The 19,447-nt window shown below is 35.6% G+C and overlaps 1 protein-coding gene across 1 annotated transcript in view; it reads right to left on the reverse strand.

The window, feature by feature from the left end:
- Positions 1-19,447, reverse strand: part of RIC1 (RIC1 homolog, RAB6A GEF complex partner 1) — a gene marked incomplete at its 5' end in the record, with an annotated part of 46,803 nt that overhangs the window by 10,001 nt on the left and 17,355 nt on the right. The window contains 15 exons of the mRNA XM_082498120.1: positions 558-674; positions 2,529-2,667; positions 3,662-3,822; positions 4,316-4,405; positions 5,007-5,117; positions 5,387-5,425; positions 6,757-6,960; positions 7,315-7,467; positions 8,596-8,644; positions 9,138-9,282; positions 10,292-10,380; positions 11,449-11,540; positions 12,461-12,597; positions 12,834-12,976; positions 14,100-14,207. Coding sequence (XP_082354246.1) covers positions 558-674; positions 2,529-2,667; positions 3,662-3,822; positions 4,316-4,405; positions 5,007-5,117; positions 5,387-5,425; positions 6,757-6,960; positions 7,315-7,467; positions 8,596-8,644; positions 9,138-9,282; positions 10,292-10,380; positions 11,449-11,540; positions 12,461-12,597; positions 12,834-12,976; positions 14,100-14,207 — 1,777 coding nt within the window. The remainder of the gene's footprint in view (positions 1-557; positions 675-2,528; positions 2,668-3,661; positions 3,823-4,315; positions 4,406-5,006; positions 5,118-5,386; positions 5,426-6,756; positions 6,961-7,314; positions 7,468-8,595; positions 8,645-9,137; positions 9,283-10,291; positions 10,381-11,448; positions 11,541-12,460; positions 12,598-12,833; positions 12,977-14,099; positions 14,208-19,447) is intronic.

Genomic DNA, 19,447 nt, shown 5'->3' on the forward strand with positions numbered 1-19,447 from the left:
TTGCTAGTGTTCGATTGAGCTGCAAACAACTCTTCATCTAAACTTTTCAGATTTCCCTCTCCCAAAGTGCTTGTTTCATGTAGAAGTGTTTTTCATCAGCACAGAAAAACTGAAAAGTTCAGTCATTGATTTCTATTATTGTTGTTTTTAGGAACTTTGTAAACATGCTCTGCAAAAAAAGATAGCGTTCCATAAACATACAGAACAGTTTTAGATAGACCGGAGATTTTCTGTCATCAGTGTGTAACAAATTTAGCACAGGACCTTTATGATTAAAACTCTTACCTTTCAGTGCAACACAAGGAGTAAATGCAAGTAGTAAATACTTTAATTAGACATTCACACAAGTAGTAATGTTTCACAGATTCTTAGAGGGGAAGAAAAATAAAATCACAAGAGTAGTGATTTACTTCCAGCTAACAATTTAGCCTATAAGTGTAGATACTGCCTTGCGTTATAGACCTTTTCTTATGCCTGGACCACTCCCTTCCACAACTTCTTCAGTCACTGATAACATCTTTGAAGCCATACACAATATTCCACATATATTTACTCACATGCTTCCTTTGATTAGGATTATTATCCTTATCTCGTATCTGGGGTCCAGATCGATCCCTTTGCAACATGATGAGTTGTCCTGCTAAGTTTAGCATAATACTTTCAGCCTCACAAGCCTAAAGATAAAAGAGTATTACACAAATTATTTAAGCTTTTTGAATGCATGATTTTACCCATAACCACAATACAAACCCAGAATAAAAAGAGTAAATTAATTGCACTGCCATACAGAGGTCACTAACAACCAAATTCAGTGCTGAAGGACTCAGGAAAATGAAGTAGAACCAAGTACCTACAGATAGATTCATTTATGCAGTTCTTGTGCAAAGGAGTAAATACTGGAATGTTTCTTGTTCACCAGACTCATTCCACATGTTTATTTGATATGGGCTTTTTCCAACTATACCTGTTGGCATGGGCAAGCCACCAATATTTTAAGAAAAATAAAGCTCTCTATTCTTATCAGTATCACCAGTATGATTGCCAGTATCTGACGGCAAAGACTAACAGTGGTACATAAGCCAAGAACAGTTGAGCCAAGAAGAGCTGAGCCACATTTGTAGAGCATCTTGAACTTTTAGAAGCTGCAGTTAGAGAAAAATCTTTCTAATTAGGTATACCAGGAAAGCAAAGTATTCTTTCTAGAGATTTTTTTCAGAACTGTTTCATGTTAATTTTAAACCAAGTCGCTGGAGCTAATACTATGCTGTGCCTGAAGTTTAGTTTTAAAACACATGGGTAGAGGGCCTGTATGGTAAATTTACAGCATCAGGGGTTAAGGTCACTAACAAGTAACAACACTGAAAAGGCTGACACGCTCCACTAAGTCAGGCACATTGCTTTGTCTACAGTGCAGTGTCATATTCAGTGATAACATTAATAATTTTCTTTTGATTGAGGGTTTGAAGATATGGGCTCTTAGTTACAAAGAAAAGGGGCGATATTTGTTCAGTCTGAAGCTAACTTTAAAATATTACTAGTGCTCTAAAAAGTTTCAGTAGCTTTTTCTCAAAATTAGGAAACACCATAGGTCAGGTAGTTCAGCAGTAAGGATGGTGTCTCACTGCAAGATGGACTAGAAAACCTTTTATGCCCTTGTCTAAGATCGTATCAAAGTCTCAGGACACATGTGTGACACTAAATTAGAATGAACTGAAGGAAGCAAGTGCAAACCTTTAGATTTTACATATGTGCCATTGCTCTCGTATCTCCCTGTGGCATTGGTATGTGGAGAAAAATACGCACCTTCACATGTCTATGGCCTGCCCCACAGACAACACAACTTCCAAACTATCTTAAGGTAGCTGCTCTGATGAGAAAATGCAGCTACTCAAATAGTTAAGCTTAATTTGTTTACACCACAGACAACAAAAATCCAAGTTCTCTTGCAGTGTGCTTTCAGTGGCCTGAATCATTTCCTGCAGTTAAGACAGGACTTCACCTTCACATCTTAGTCATTTTTTGGCTGTTGGCCTATCTCCTGACATAACCAATGGGAGAGATTATCTTCCTTTTACTTTTTAGGAAATAGATTAGAAGTAACCTTATAGGGTCATATGACATCTTTTCCTTTTTTTCTGTTTACTCTTTGAGTAATGGACCTGTTGCTGCAAGAAAGGCGCTTCCCAATGCCACAGATTGCTCTGGTGTTCTACTTTTAATACACAAGAGAGAAACATACCCTTGACATAGTTAAGTTTAATTTGTCCTCCAAGATTTGGCCCCAAACTTTACAAGGTGACAAGAGAAGCTATGAAATAGAAGAATGTGGATTTTACTTCTACCACCTCTGCCTCCAGTTCACACATAAAATGTCAATGTATCAAGTATCAGAAAAAACACATTCTGCATTTTACCACATGGCAAAACCACTGATTTATGATCAATTATCAGCCAGGTAACCTCTGAGGACTAAACTAACAAATCCAGGCACCGATTCTTTTAAATTTTGAGCGCTATAGACGTGTTACCTGTTGAGGCATCTTCAAGGTGATGCCCGTCTCTGTCCTCACCGATGTCAATGTAACAGACACTACAAGAAAAGGATGAGGAATGTACCGAGACATGGACACTTCTTGAAGAACTTGGATACTGGCAGTAGGGTTTAGACTGAAAGGAAAAATGACTACGTTTAGCAATTTTAAAATAGTAGTCAACATAAAATTAGTATCTTGAAGTAAACCTAATGAAAATAAGCAGCTTAACCTCAGCAAAGTTTACTGTACAGACCAAAATGACTTTCCTTTAACCACGAATCCTACAGGCCCACATCTCTACTCTACATAAAGTTACCAAATAAACCTAAGCTGGGCTTCTTTATATTGGTAGTTCTGGGGAATACAGCTATGAGTAGACAGAAGACAAAATCAGATACTTCAGGTTCTATTCACCCTTCAATAAGACAATTCCAGGCTTTAGATATTGTTGGGAGTCTTCTTTGAAAAGTATTGAAAATATTTTCCTCTGAAACAGATCAACAACTTGCTTTCTGCTTAAAAAAAACACAACAGGTCCCTTCTTGCTGCAACCAAGATACCTTAACTGTAAGAAAAATAACCTGCTTAGGCACTTCAAAAAACTATCTGGGAACCTTTATCTCCTCCTTAGGTTCACTAATCTTAATTGTCTGAAAGTATCTGGCTCTTACGTTGCTACTTCTTTTGCGCAAAAATACCTCCCCACAACCACACCACAGACAAAACTTTCTCTCTCTTCATCTTTGCTACTCTGCTGCCACCTTCACCAATTCCTACTTCTAATGTTAGAAACATTTTTTATTAAAATATTCAAACATGTGGGTGCTACCTTTTTCTTCTATTTACATTCAGTTTTCAAGTTCCTGTCAGCGAAAACATGTCTGTACAGACAGCTGGAGACCCGCACTCTCAGTCATTACCTCCACACCTAATATGCGTATCCACATGCAACTAACAACACTCAAGAACTATCACTTGTGGATACAGGTAACACTTACCCCTCTGTATTTTAAAAATCTGACTCCACAAGTTACCAAGCAACTCCATATTATTATTAAGAATTTACTCAGACTGAGAACAGATTTACAAATACATTACTGCAAAAGCTTTTAAATATTGATACTCACCCTTCAGGCCTTCTCTCAATACTGTAAAGGCAAATGGAACAATCTGCTCTGAACAATATTATGATGTCCCGGAAGACACTCAGTAGTAAGATGTCTGCTTGCACTTTGGTGATGTGTGCAAATGCATTGTCAAGATTAGACGTTCGCAGGTAGATTCTCAGCTACAAGGTAAATGAGTAGTTTGAATATAGGTTCTGTTTACCAACAAATAGTAATTCCACATTCAATTATTTTCTTTTTTTTTTTTGTAGAATAGCTGTCAAGGATTTCTAGCAAGACACATTTCTGAGTTTTTGTTTCATCAAACGTTACATCCATTGCATTATATTATTGCATCCAAAGCGGTTAAAGAACAGTACAGCCAAATCTGAAGTACTAAACAACAAACATACGGAAAGCATTTTATTCATTAGTTTTATGCTAACATGCAACAATGTCACAAAGTTTTCAGAACAATGAGTAGATTCATTGTAGTCAACAGAAAATAGTTTTTAATATAAAAATAAGTTTTTCTGCAAAGAATTACTTCATACAAATACAGAATTTCTGAACATGACCAAAAGCCACCTACTCATCAAGCTTTTCATATTTATAATACTACTGTAGAACAGGTCTGGTATTCTGATTTATTTACTTTGAAGAAAAATACCTCACCTCTTCCTGATGATCATTTAAATTATAACATGCAAGAACAATGAAGTCATTCCACCACGCCAAGCCACCCGTTACCATCATATTCTGCTCCTGAAAAGAAAAAAAAGCAAGCAAATTACATATATATATGTACTTTTTATATACTTATACACACACACATATATTCTATGGGGAATTTCTGAAAGCCATACATGGTCTCTATAAGCTTTGCTGATAGTGGCAAGACAATCTATGTATATGATGTTTTTGTTGTTTAAAAACCCCAAAGTACTAAGGAATAATACATGAAGGACAAACATCTCACAAAACACAGCTTCACAGTTCCTTATGCTATCAGCATCCCTGAACTCTCTCAATTAGTTTTCTGCTTCTGGCCAGAATTTACAAGCTTGACATTCAAAGCTACATATCACACAAACTCTCAGATAAGACATATGGGAGTAAGTGTCTGACTATATGCACTTGGATTTGGAAACTTTTTAAAAATCAGACACAAATTACTGTGCCAAAGCCACAAGGTAAGTGTTTCAGCCATTTTATGAAAACCAAATGCAAAACCAGCATCCCTAATCCCCAAGTGTGTCTACAGGTAGTTTATCTGAATAAGATATTTTTTAATTTTCTTCAAGAGTCACATTCCAATAAATACAACTTCACCAGTATACGTGAATAAAGTACCATAACCCCTCACCTGGGTAATGTTTCCAAACAGCTTCCATTTTTTGGTGAGTAAAGAATAATGTGCAAAACCAAACTTGCCAACAACAGCTACATTCTGTCCAAGCTTGTCAATAGCTGAAAACTGTTCAAACAGAAAAAAACCCAGGACTTCAGAAGGGAACTTATTTAAATTATATATCCTATCCAAGTACATCACTACAAGGCAATATAATGTCAGAGTCAAAACTTGTAAAGTATCTTCATGTTTTCTGCTTTACTGCCCAACACATATTCTTCTTTCTGCAACTTAAAACAATGATTTCATCTTCCAGAGCTCATCCAACCCTAAGGGACAGTTATAAAACCCCAGTATTTTTAAAGAAGCAAGAAAATATGCTTAAAATAACTCACCCTTATAGGCCAGTTGCTCTCTAGATATGTACTATGAATCTAAAAAAAAAAAAAATAGAAAACCAAAACCACATAACTATACCAAGCACCATTAAAGTAGTGATTAATTAATATTCTAAAGGAATTTGTAGAATGTCCATGTTTTTCCAAAACACAGGCTGAAAGGTTTTTAGTGTTGGGATTTCTTTTTTAAATACAGATACTTCTTCCCCCTCCACCCACCCCTGAAAGTTACTGAAGCCTAAATATTAGCCTGTTTTTAATACAAGAAATACAGAAATGCATTAACAACATACAACAGCTAATACTATAGTACGGATTGATAGTCAAAATTTGCTCTGTTCCCTCCCCAGGTACTTCTCATCCAACAGGACTTTCATGGGAACATACAAGTTTTGGTAAGCACAGCATTCAAAAGGGACTTTCAATGTTGGGATGAAATTTCTAATCCCATCAGAAATACACACCAGCACATCCAAAAGCTTTTTCAGAAGAGCACTTAACTGGGATATGTCAAACTATTCTTGATCCTGGATTCTTCATGTCACATGGGATGATACAAATCCAGGTTCAAACTCCACTCCTTGGTCTGATACAAGGCAGTAAGGCTCATTACCCAGCCACTGGTTGTTCTCACGGGTATGTTGCTCCCCACAGTAATTCCAATTGTCTTAGTTTTATTCCTACACAGAATAAGGACTTCCCCCTCTTATGCCAGTTTCAGAAGACAGAAGAGCTACCTGGCCAGCTAAAGTGGAAATTCAACAGTATCTAGAACCTGACATAAACAGCATTTGACTCTAGGCATATAAGAATATCGATTAAAAGTTACTGAATTTTTCCTCTGTATTACAGAGAAAATAGAATCTGTGCCATTACTACCCCTGAAAATAATTCACAAGCTTGATATTGTGAATCTTTAATTGCATGCTTAAATAGATGCCATCTAAGACTGCTTGAAATCATAGCCATTGTCCAAAGGCTGTATTCATCAGTGGAATATGCTTAAAACAATTTGCATAAATAACAGAACAAACCCCTAAAGGATTTCTTGCATGTTGCACTTGTTGTCCCTTTCAGAGCATAGGAAAATAATTTAAATACTCCCTCCTGAAGTCAAAAAGACTTTTTTTTTTTTTTTTATTGGCTAGGATGCAAACTCACAGCCACAAGGCTGACATGGCCAACATTCCTCTACTGTGTGGCAATAAAAGAGAGCTGTACCAGGGGAAACCCAAGAGAAAATAAAAAAGTAATGATCTCACACTAGAGGAAAAGGGTATGGCAGAGAGTGATGAGATCAGCTGCAAATTCCAGTCCCATAAAGTCTCACAAGCACAGAGCACATATGGGCAACCAGTGACAATTACCTGTACAACGTGCCAATGCCTGTGTCCAAGTAAAGTGCTTAAACCCTGAGAATCTAAACTGCCATCTGAAAATGGGCCTCTTTCTCTGGTAGGCTTATGTTCAGAGTGTGCTGAAGTATTTCTGGGACTCTGAGCCTGTGTTGCATCTCCACAGTTCAAATACAAGCGATCTTCTCCTTGAAGGAGGACTTGTTCCTGGTTACTCTACATTAAAAACAAAACAACAAAAAACCAAAAGCAACCTTGAACTCCATGTACAGAACACAAAGGAAAACACATGATCAACACATTAACAGGTTCTGCATAAACAATATGAAAAATAAATGTTACAGCAGTTCTCAGTTTTTATATCACTATATACTTGTAGGTTTTATGTTACAGTATTGCATAGCAATATTTTCCAAGTACCATTTTAAAGGGTCTATGATAAAAAACAGAAGACCAATCTAATGGCTGCAAAACAGACTCAAAACCTGTTAAAAGAATAACTCATAGGTCACCTGAAAACTGGAAATATGCTCTAAAATAAGGATATATTTATCAACAACAAAACCTTACCATACAAGGATTAACAGTGAGTGCGCTCTTGATGAAATGAAACTGCAGAATACCAAATTGGCGAGCTTCATTATTTGCATCTTTTTCAGGCTTCGTGTTTGAGGAAGAATTCCCATCAATAACCCACAGATTATACCCTTCTGATCCCCAGGTCTGAATGTAAAAGAATAATAATAATAAAAACCAAACCCAACACTATATATTCTCAGACAACAAGAATTACATAAACTTATTGTAACTGATCTTATGACAGACGTAAGCCTGGTAAAAAAACCACACAGTTTGGTGTTCCAAAATGTATCATCATAGAAATCGTAAGTACCCATAGCAGTAAAATCCACAAGGAACAATAAGAATATAGCTTAAATTCTTTTCTTTATGTAAAAAATGTTGACTAAAAAAATAACTATGCAAGACATCCATATATGTAATGAAGACCGTTTAGTTTGCAGCTTAAAGCAACTAACAAAAAATCCATAAACAGAATCAGGTATGAAAAAATCTCGATCCCTGAAATTACACTAGTTGTTGTTCATTAAATTCAATGCTATCAGAATTTCAGTCTTTGGGGTTTTTTTAAAAGGTACATTGTACTGTCCTTGCAAACATACATCCACTTGGGATGCATGTTTACAATTGTCAATCTTCATAGGAACTATACATAAATAAAAAAACGTTCTAGGAGTATTGTACAAAAGCCATCACAGTTTATACAAAAGGCCTTGAAGGTTGTGTTTGCTATTTATCAACATCTATTGATTTGACAGACTAGCAGAATTTCACATTAATTAGTTTGCATTAAAACAATATAATTTAAGTTTCTTTTGAGTTCATATTCTGAGTTAAGCTACTTCAACAATCAAAGGTAAGGTAGTCGTTTTAGCGAAATAAGTAAGTTTACAGTAATTGTTGGTTAGATTCACATTGTAGACTGAAATACAATACCAGATTTAAAAAAAAAAAAAAAAAAAGAGCGAGATTAAGGGAAACCAAAATTGTTCATTCTAAATATTAAAAGCAAAGCCAGGAAAAGACACATCATGCACACTTCATGATCAGGCATATACATTGGAAAAAAAAAAAAAAAAAATCATCAGCTGTACCTTTTTACCTCTTCCTTTAATACAACACTGGTGTTAGGAAGTGTAGTAAAGGCATCTTACTCTTTTAAAGTAATAAAGCTAAAGAAAGCCAGTTTTAATTTCTGAAAATCTGTTTTACTAAAAATAATTAAAAAAATTAACAGGCACCCTATTACAGTATTTTTACATCCATATTTACCATAGAACTGATCTTTAGAGGGTCTTTTTTGGCACCATCAGACTGATACCTTAAAAACAGAACAGAACAAGTTTGAGTTTGGAAATAACTTCATCAAAATATTATCTTCCTATATTTGCATTGTCATATGGTTCCATATTGAACCTCACCTCAAACTATAAAACCTGTTTGATCCATGGCACTGCATAAAAGGCAATGCAATTTTCAGATGTCTAGCATAAACTGTTTGAATCATGATTTCTGGACGTTAGCACCTTTTCAGCAAATACATACTGGCACTGAGGGAATTTTAATATTTGGAAGCTAAACCCTGCCTTTAGGGTAATTTGCTTTTATGGCCAAAAAGACCACTACAAAAAGAAAATAACAGATTTTCATTTATATTCAAATAATCCCCTCCTAAATATTATTCAATGATTCCAATATCTAAGGCATTATAATGGAAAAAAATGTAAAAAGCTAATTCAGTGAATTAAATGCTTTTAATTAGAAAAATAAAAGTTTATAATAAAACATTTTACATTTTCATTAAGGATACTCACGCAAAATCACCTCCTAAAGTACAGATAAGCTGAGCACCAAAAACACTCCATAAGGATAAGCCTCCACATTCCCAGGTCACCATCACAACACAGCTATCAGGTGACCATCTGATTAGTTTAACAGGTCCTGTTTTATTCCAAATATCTGTTTAAAAACATAATACAATACCATGTGAAAAACATCAAATGTTCTTCAACAGCTTTCACCATAAGAATAGAAACAAAAATGTATGGAAAAAATATTTGATTTTTCAATTAACTTCTTTGCTGCAAACCGACCATCTCAAAATGCATAAACAGCAAATGAAAAATTCATGTTTTCTTTCCAATACATGTTTGGTTTCATAGGAAACTAAGAATACATGAAAACAGGCCAAAAATACACTGTGGTATGACACAACCATAGAATTGCAGTTCTGGTAAAATGATTTTTAGGACAAAAGAGGATTTTATAGTCATGCTTCAAACCTCTTCCTTTGGCACTTAGCATAACTGTAAAACTCTGTTATTTACAGATTATTTTTTTTGTTGAAACCTAGTAGGCACATTCATTTTCAGCTGAGGACACAATTTACCCACGTTATATGTCCCTCGCTCTCAAGCCCACAATACTCATTACTACTACATGGAAAATTCCACTGAGCTTTTGTTCACTGCAGTTCAGGCAGGGTGCTGGATTACTCAATTATTTTTCTGTACTCTACATGTCAGTTGTTTCAAGTTAATTCACACCTCTATTATAGTCATTATCAATTTTACAATAATCTCTCATTTTCTCAGGTGAGTAATGCAAAAGTAACCTCAAGACTACATATGGGAACTACTAAGATCCACAGCATTTAAAAAGGAACAGGAAGCACTGTCTGTAAACTGCTAGCTCAGATTCAGATTTACAAAAACAACAACAACAAAAAAAAACAAACACACCAACACAAAACCAACCCCAGATCCTCCCATATGAAACACATCCAGAAGTCAGTTACAAGCAAACAGCTAAAGAACAAATGTGCAAGAGTACTACAAACATCCCAGAGTAAATACTAATCGCATCAGTGACAATACAAACAACAAATAGTTGTTAACTAGCCAAGGATAAAAATATTCTTTAATACCCTAAAAACAGCTGGAAAATTCTAGCAATAAAAGTAGCTCACCAGGATATTGTTTTGGTGTCAGCTCCAATTTATGAGAAAACTGCATGGCGCCAGTGGTGGTATCTATCGTATAAACCTGCACAGAGCCGCTGTAAGAGATTACACATGCTTTAGACTACAGATCATTTGGATTTCTCATCAGTTTCAAGAAGTTAATAAAAAGCTGCTTTTTTTCTCACCAATACCAAATTTATCTAGAACTGAAAAATTGTGTGAAGTAACACTCAAAAAACTTTATGAAACAAATTTGTAAAATTCTTTACAGAAGGCTGTGGAGGACCCAAAACACTAATAACCAATGCCATAGGAGTATTTCATCCTCTGAAAATACACATGCACACGCAATCCACATATATTTATGGCTTTGAACTGCAAGACAATCCATGAGGGAAGTCAGTATTCACTCAGTTTTATCAGGAGTGTACTAATGCATACTGAGACCAATGAATTATAGTAACTATTCCTGTTTCAGAGGCAAACACCAACATACCGCATTGTTACTACAACCAAGAATACTATTTCTTAAAAGGACAGTTGAAGAATAAACCACCCAGATCTTTCGAAATGCTCTAAAAACAAATAAAATACAATTTTATAAAGCTGCACTCTAGACCAGCTAAAGCAATATTATACAGGATGAACTGTCTTGAAGGAGCAGCAAGCAAAACATCACAACTAAAAGCACTTTTGCAACATTAAATTTATAAGGACTCACAGTAACTCAAACAGGCAACATTTTTCCCAACCAAATCAACACTTCACAGAGCATTTTCTCAGTTGGGTGCAAAGTGCTGATTCTTATCCAATATTATTACAATTAGCTGCTTAAAACTGACTTTATAATCCTGCTTTGAGATTAACTGGGACAGCAGCACTTTCCAATCCTTGGTACTGGTCCAGCCACCCTTTAATGTATTTCCAGAGCTGGACAGCGAGCATTAATTCCAATTGCAGTTCAAACAGGCAATTACTTCTTTCCTCGTCCCTCCTACCTTCTTGATAAAGCAGATTATACCATTTCTAGGAAGACTGACCATTTTCATTTTTACAGCTCTTGCAACACAACTTGATAAGAATAAATTAGTACTTAAGCTTTATAATGAAATAATTTCCGCCTCCCCCTGTCCCCCACATCGAACCAGCATTACAACACTTACTTGGCACATCCAAATGCCATTAGCCTGTATTTGTTATTTACTGCCACACAAGTTCCATCCATCACATCTTGTGCCCAAACACCATGGAGCTGCTGTAAAGAAAGGAATTTGCAGAGTTTTTGTTTAAACACTGATTTTATTCATGATAGTCATCATCTACCCATGTGCTATCCATGTACGTCATATTATAGACCTGCCAGTTGACCTTCAAGATTAACTGACATGGCTCAGGTAAACAAAATCCTATATATGTAAAACTGGTTTCTTTATTCTTAATAAAAATTATAGAAAGATGCCAGTATGTAAGGAAATTGTTTGAGTTCTGAATAACCAAAGCAAGTCAATAACTGTAAGGGAAGAATATCCCTGATACATAAAAATCAGTAGACGGTGCCAAGGATGAAAACAAAACAGGAATATAAATGCCCATCTTCAACATCTGAAATTGCAGATATTGCAAGTGTTTGAAGGAGTTGGGATAGACTATCAAACCCTTGTCTAATGACAAAATGTAGTACAGTTTGTAGGCTAAATTAGGGGTAAGAAAACACTTAACTTGGAAAAGATTCCTTTAAAACAAATTCTGAAGTACGCTTGTCACTATGAGAAGAATCAGACTTGATTACGGCTGAAATCTAGAAATAGCTCCTATGATACTTTGCCATAGGAGAAACCACCTCTTCCCACCCCACTTATAACTAGCAACACGAAGTCCATCACACAGACAGTAAGAAGAACTCAAAACTACGATGACACTTTGAAGCAACAAACAAAAACTAAATCTGCTTATCAGTTATGCTCTCACATAGACAGGTACAAGCCCTAAAACAATCCAGTTCAAATTATGGTATGAAATACAGCCTTGTTCTTATGTTCTCTCTTAAGCAGTTGCTAAATTTTATATTTCTTTGCAGCTGAACAGAATTTAATGTAGAAAGCTCACTGAAATGCAGAGACCAAGGAAAACACGTTTATTGTAGAGTGCATGCTAGAAATACTAAAGGAAATATACCTCAGCAGTGAATCTACTTGACATTGGTGTAATGAAACCAACTCTGCCGTCATTAAAAACAACAGCAAAGCCATCAAGTGTGGCACAGTATTCCATATCTCTGATGTAGACATCTTCAAAGCCCAAAAATGAACCTGCTGAGAAAATACCAGTAATTTTAAAATATGTCACCGCAGTGATATTGCAAGCCAGACTTTTCAGTAATTTACTTAATACTTCACAGAAAAAAACTAACTTAAACAGGCTATTTTGTTCACATTTACAAAACGCACATTTTTCTCATCTCTGCTTGAGAACAGAGATAATATTTTATATTAGATGATATTTTGCCAATAGTTAACTACCATGACCAATAAGAAAATTCAAAACCTACCTCGAGAAGACTGCAGGTCCACAGAAAATGGAACTGTGCACAGGTTGATGGCCTTCCTTCCATTGGTCATACCATCCCAGTGAACAAGATGGAGAAATCCATCAGCAGTAGCAACAAGTAGATCCTCTAACATGGACTGCAAACTAACAAATGTATTTGTCATTCTCTAAAAAAACTGCATCTCAAACCAATGTCACAGAAAAAAAAAAAAATCAATTAATGTAACAAACACTGTATTACTGCCTCTTGTATAAGCAACTATGTTGAGAAGTTACATCAAATAAGTTACAAACTAAGTACCTAAGTCTTCTAGAGAATAAAAGTACCAAACTGACAAAATATGGTATGTGTCTATTTTTTTCCAGGAATGAGAGTTCATGAACAGATGTGTATTGTTAGAGTAATTGTTTAACTGGTATATGAACTGCTGAATGTTATTTTAATATTTTTGACTAAAAATAAGACATTGCTGCCAAAAATCAATTATTTGTCTATCTTAGAAAGTTACCAATATTGCCTAGGTTGTAAATAATCCACAACACTTTCTAATCCATGGTCTAAGCAGAAATTAAGACTTCTCCTAAATCCTTCCCCAAACACCTCCAAAATTCTGAAAACTACTGTTAATCTATTTGGATGCAGAAAACAACCTGCAGCTTCCCAGGAAAGCTTTCTCCAGTATGTGCTGGATTTCTTCCAACATCAATTTTCTCATATGGGGCCTCTTCCCAAATTGCACTTTGTTACTTTTCCACCCCACCCCACCACTATACAGTTTCACCAACTTTTCACACACACACTCATTTAGCATATTCAAAGCTTATAAATAAGGAAAGCAGTCACCACAAAAAAGGGAAGAGAGAACCAAGAAGTTTTCCCAGGACAAATAGGGTCCATCTGCAGGCAACTTGAGAAATGTTGAAATGCTATGTATAGCTTTGCTCTTGTGCACCTTTATCTCCGATCCATACGTTAAGCCCAAGGACAAACATATTTATAGTAACGTAATGTAATACTGAACATGCATGTGCTATATACTTCTATATGCTAAAAACATCAGTATTGCCAAGCACAAAAAGAATTTCTAAACAGCAATTTACTTTTTCACCTCCTTAGACTTACTATTAGTAACCTACTATCAGTAACTATTAGTCCTTATTAGGAATAAGTCTAAATACTTACTATAAGTTTTTTTCCATGAGTTCACTTTTTAACAAATAACTGCTATGTGCAGAAAAATACTCAAGACATGATTAGTGAGCATACCTTGTGATAGAGGCTTGCAAGTCCAGCACTTTCTTCATTTCTAGATTTAATGAAGGAGCACATTGTTCTTCCTTATAATGTGGGGTTCCCTTCAGATGTGGGCTTCCTCTAAAATAAAAGAGAAATACTACAATTGAAACAAGATGTCCTTCAAAACACATAAGAGTTACTGACTTACATTACAGTGAGTTCCCCCCTCGATATATGTACACACACCAGGCAGTCAGATGCAACGTGCCACAATCAGCACTTAGTATTTAGGACAATTTCAGGCAGTCATATCATCCTATCTATATGCCTACAGTGAGTGTGTAAGCAAAATAAGACAAAGAACATTACAATAGCTGTGTAGCCCATCTTAATAATCCTAAAATAAGTGATATATATTAATGCAGATTCTGATTCAATAAAATGGTATTCAACTGTTTCCATTAATTAAGTGTTGAATTTTTAAGTTCCTCCAATTCATTCTCTGCAAAGATGCATTACAGATATTACAGACTGTGAAACATTCATGTTTCTTCAAGTCCTTTTGCCAGATCAATGTTTATACTATTAATTCAGTATGCATAACCCAACAGGTAGACATTTATTACAGTAATTCATAAGAATATATCTCCCTGTAGCAAATTAGCATTAAACATAAAACCTACTAATACAGCTGTTGGGAAAGAATAGCCCTTCCTATAAGCCAGCTATCATGGACTGACAGGAGGCCTGAAATAGAATTACAAAAAAGGTAACTAGTTAATACTAGTGTTGTGGGGTTGTTGTGTTGTGTTTGTTTGTTTTTTTTTTTTGAAGTTCATGAAGCCAAATCCACCTGATTTGGCCTGGTATCTTTTAGAGTCAGGGATTTCACAGATAAAAACATATATCATACAGGATTAACTCCTTCAAATCTCTATGTCACTATCTGCAGTGCAGCATCCTTGGGGTTAGAGAAACACTTACTACAAAACCCTAGGTGTTTGTAGACATGCCTTTCAACGCAAGTGGACATATAGGTCCCGACAGTATACTCCCAAGCAAGACGAAATTACTCTGGGTTATCAAGAATAGACTAAAATGGACAGAAAAGGGTTATGTAATGCATAAGCATTACCGTTACACACCCATAACACACCATGTAATATGCCTGTTGTAACCCACTGAGGTATATACCAAGTGTAAACACAGTGTTTCTGCGCAGCACAAACTATTAAGCCAGAATGGGAACAACATGGTTTAAAAGACATCTTTTGCTGGAAGAGAAATTCCAAGTCTCCATGTTGGCAGGCTTCTTTTTCTTTGAACACCTTTGATAAAAATAGTTTGCAAGAATATTTGAATATTTTTTGTTTTGTGAGCTAGTTTCAGCAAATTTCTTACCATCTGCGGAGTGTATCTTTTTCCATTGAGGCACTATCAACGTGACTGAAAGTCCAAAATGTCAGTACTTTAATTCATTGCCTGTGATTACGTCAAAATTCATTGATTCAAAAAGAAACCCTTACTATGGGTGCAAAGGGGCACAATCAAAAGTACGCTGCATTTATATAGTCCACATCTGCATGAGTCAGCCTTGCTAGTTAAGTTACTTTGACCTTTAAACGAAGAATGTGCACTGCTGACGGAAGCAGGAAAGAATGTTTGGTCTGGGTTGCCACATCAGCATCTGCTACCCGTTGTAGCCAAACTTTAAGTAAACCACTTTTGCACAAGAATTGAGAGGAACGGACACGTTGCAGTGACCAACCAGCTGCATGTCAAAACAAACATAATCACTTCTACTCGCACAGTATCTGTTAATGTAACTAAACCCGTGAATAAAATCTCTTAAAAATCTCTAACTACATCTGCAACCCAAGAAAACTCCAAACATGGAAAGATTACGAATGCCAGTCTTTTTTTTTTTTTTTTTTTAAAAGGTAGAATACAAGGTTTATGGGGAAGTTTCAAATCTTGAATTGAAGATCTAGGTGTACTTTTTAAACACCAGGTTCATTCTCTGTTCCCTATTTAGCATGTGATATGCTTGTTCACAGAAAACAGAGCACTATACAGTATTCTGTTCAGTTCTACTGTGACTTCCCCAAAATGAAAGAGGAGCCTACAAATACGTGAACTGCTAAAATTCTTAGCATGCAGTCATAATATTTTGTATTCATTTGGTCTTCTCACAGGGGAAGAAGTGGCTGTGGAAGTAACACTTTGATTCTGTTCGAAGAAAAAACTGTAAGCTCAAACTGTGATGCAAGAAGCAACAATGAGAAAACAGAGAAGTGCATTTAAACACACATACCCCCGCAAAAAAAAAAAAAAATATCCAGCAAAACAACAAAACTTAAGCATCCTGAATTCAAGAAGAGGCAGCACCACACAGAAGCATAGGAAGCTAGTCTCCCCTGAGCTGGGAAGAAGAATTTCCTTGAGTTTGTTATCTGGGGTGAGGGGGAGGTTCAGGGAGGAAACAGGACACCAGCCAGCTGATTTTTCTACCAGCACAGTACTGCACTTATGTCCTCCACTACATGAAGAGCAGTTAAGTGACACAGCATGATCCATGGACAAAACCCACTCAGAAATATCATTACCAGACTTAGTCACTGCTAGCAGAAGTAGTTACTTTTAGTAGTAGAAATATTTAAGAAGTTAATTACTGCAGAACCTGAAAGGACATACTTAAGGACATCTTCATTATTTGCAATTAAGATATAACACATCATCTTTTTTAGTCTGTTCTAAGTCTATAATTTTGCAACATAATGTTCACTGTTTTCTTCTAATTACCGGGGAATTCTATTCCAGAGGTAGCAATAGCATTAGATTAGGGTTTAAGTTTCCACCTTACTATTGGGTAATCATAGTAGTATAGGTAGCTGTTATGGCTGGATAATAATTTAGAAAAGTTCAGAGATGCTCCCACAGTCAACAAACATCACGCTACCAAAAAAAATTAATGTGGCTAATGGCAGAGAGTGCATTAATTAAAAAAGCAAAGAAACAACAAACAAGTCAATAGCATCCATTCCCACTAGTCAAATCACAGCTGCTTGGGAAGTAATGGAGACATTTTACTGTAAAAAATATTAAAGATTCCAGACTTGCTCATCAGTAAATATCTTTAGAACAAATAATTGATACAAACAATAATTGATACAAAGGTAAAATGTTTTTACACTACTTTGGGGGCACAATATTCTTAATTGTTGCTGCTAACACAGCTTCTTCAGCAGTACTTTGGGGGGGGGGAGGGGGTCGGGGAACAACAAAAAACCAAACCCCAACACCTTGATGTTTCAACTACTAAGACCATTATACATGTGAGAAAAATAGGGCAAACAATGTTTCTAAATTAATTTACACCACCAAGAACTGAGTTGCTCTCCTTGAAGTCACAAAAGCAAAAAAAAATGACTACAGCTATTATTGTTGCATTAGCACAATTACATAATGTAACTATTCTAAAATGGTTCATGTGAAGACATCGTCTGTAGAGCTGAGGAATTAATTTTTTTTTATACCTGATTCAAAGAGCCTGCATCATCACCTCTAAATGTGTGATTCTTCAATTCACTACCCACCATTCTTTTCAGGAATAGTTCTCAAACAAGTAAACCAAGTTACACTCTGAGCTTTGATTTCCACAGAACTAGCATCTTCTCACCCCTAAACACGTATCTCTCCACCACACACTGCAGGCAGCCACCAGCTGAAGATGAAATACGTCTGGCTGGGTCCAGAGCTATACGCACACAGATTGGCAAGAGTTGGACAAACAAGAATTTAGAAAGAGTCTATGGAAACAACTATAAAGAATTAATAAGGGTTTAGAAAAGTAATTCTACTACAGCCTTTTCTACCCAATCGAGTAATAACAGGTTTCTGTGTTTTGAGAAGAGAAATAACTAGCTAGCATATTAATCAACTATTCATGTAAAAAAGCCAAATAGTTTACCAAATTATTATTCCAGTTGCAAAGGTTTCTTGACAACATTTTAAACTTCCTGAACCTCACTAAGAGCTAGCAGGTGCCAGAGTGGTTAAAAAAAACTTCTACAACTACTCTAGTTTTTAAAATACATTTTCCAACCAATGCCAAAAACAACTTACAGAGAAAACCACACTGTTAAAAGTTTAGTACAAGCTTAATTCCAAACAAAAACTATTTAGTAAGTTAATTAACTGTACACCTCATTTACCCTTGCATAGTTTAAAGTTCAAAACCTTTGTACACACTAATCTTAAGTCCGCTGAATCAGGAAAAAAAACCTCCACTGATGAAGTAATTTATGGCACCTATAAACCATCTTGCTATAAAGTAAAAAGTAAAAAAAAGTAAAAAAGTAAAAAAGTAAAAGTAAAAAGCTTTGAAAAGTGCCAGAAACACTAGGACACAAATACAGTAAGTAACCGTACCTATAAGCAACACTACAGAATTGTAAACCAGGATATAGCTTGTTCACATGCCCATATTGCTTAGAAAACAACTTCAATGTTTTAAGTATTTTCAGGTACTTAAAATCTACAGTATTGAGATCTTATTCTAAATTTATACAACATTCATACCACTTGCCCACCACCACCCCTCCCAATGCAAGCTCTGCTTGAGGATATGAAGAAATCTGAGGCAAAAAGAGCCTCCAATTACCATGTTTAGTTTATTAGCCTTGTAAAGTTTTTTAGGTTTTGCCTTTTTTAAAAGCAAAAACATCCTCAGCACTAAGTCACTGCACACTGTCTCTTCAAGTGACAAATTTTATGTTGCTCTCCTTGCAAAATTTTAAATAGAAATAACTAACAGTTCAGTACAGGGAAGCCTCTACTGTGACGGTGTTACACATTTATTCACTGTGAAACAAAGGAGTATCTGTACAAATTTGTTTGGGAACTACTCAAAAAAATATTACTGTAGCTTGCCACAGCTTACAAAGCTACAAATTTGCTTGTATGCGCTGCCACTTTTAAGTGTATCACAGGTGGATATTAATTTTATTTTAACATTCTATTATCTTACCATACATATTCTTCATGTTTTATCTTGTAATGACTTTCATAATATGGTGGTAAAACTAGACTGAACTAATTGAAGTGGGACTTTGTACTTGTGCTCACTGCAGGAAAGTATCCCAGAATGTGGGCTAATGGCCAATACTGTTTCTCTTCCAAGTCTGCTCTGAACTGGAGCAAAGTCTCTAAGAGCTGGAATGAAGCTGCAGACTATTCTGGCTCAATTTAAAAAAAAAAAAAAAAAAAAAAAAAAAGAAACAAAAAAAAACACAAAAAAAAACACAAAAAAAACCCTGAACCAAACAAAAACAAGAAAACAACATCAACAAAAAAAAGTCCCACACAATTACTGCCTT

This window comes from Vanellus vanellus, assembly GCF_965231255.1.
Source record: "Vanellus vanellus genome assembly, chromosome: Z".
In the NCBI taxonomy this organism is placed as follows: domain Eukaryota; kingdom Metazoa; phylum Chordata; class Aves; order Charadriiformes; family Charadriidae; genus Vanellus; species Vanellus vanellus.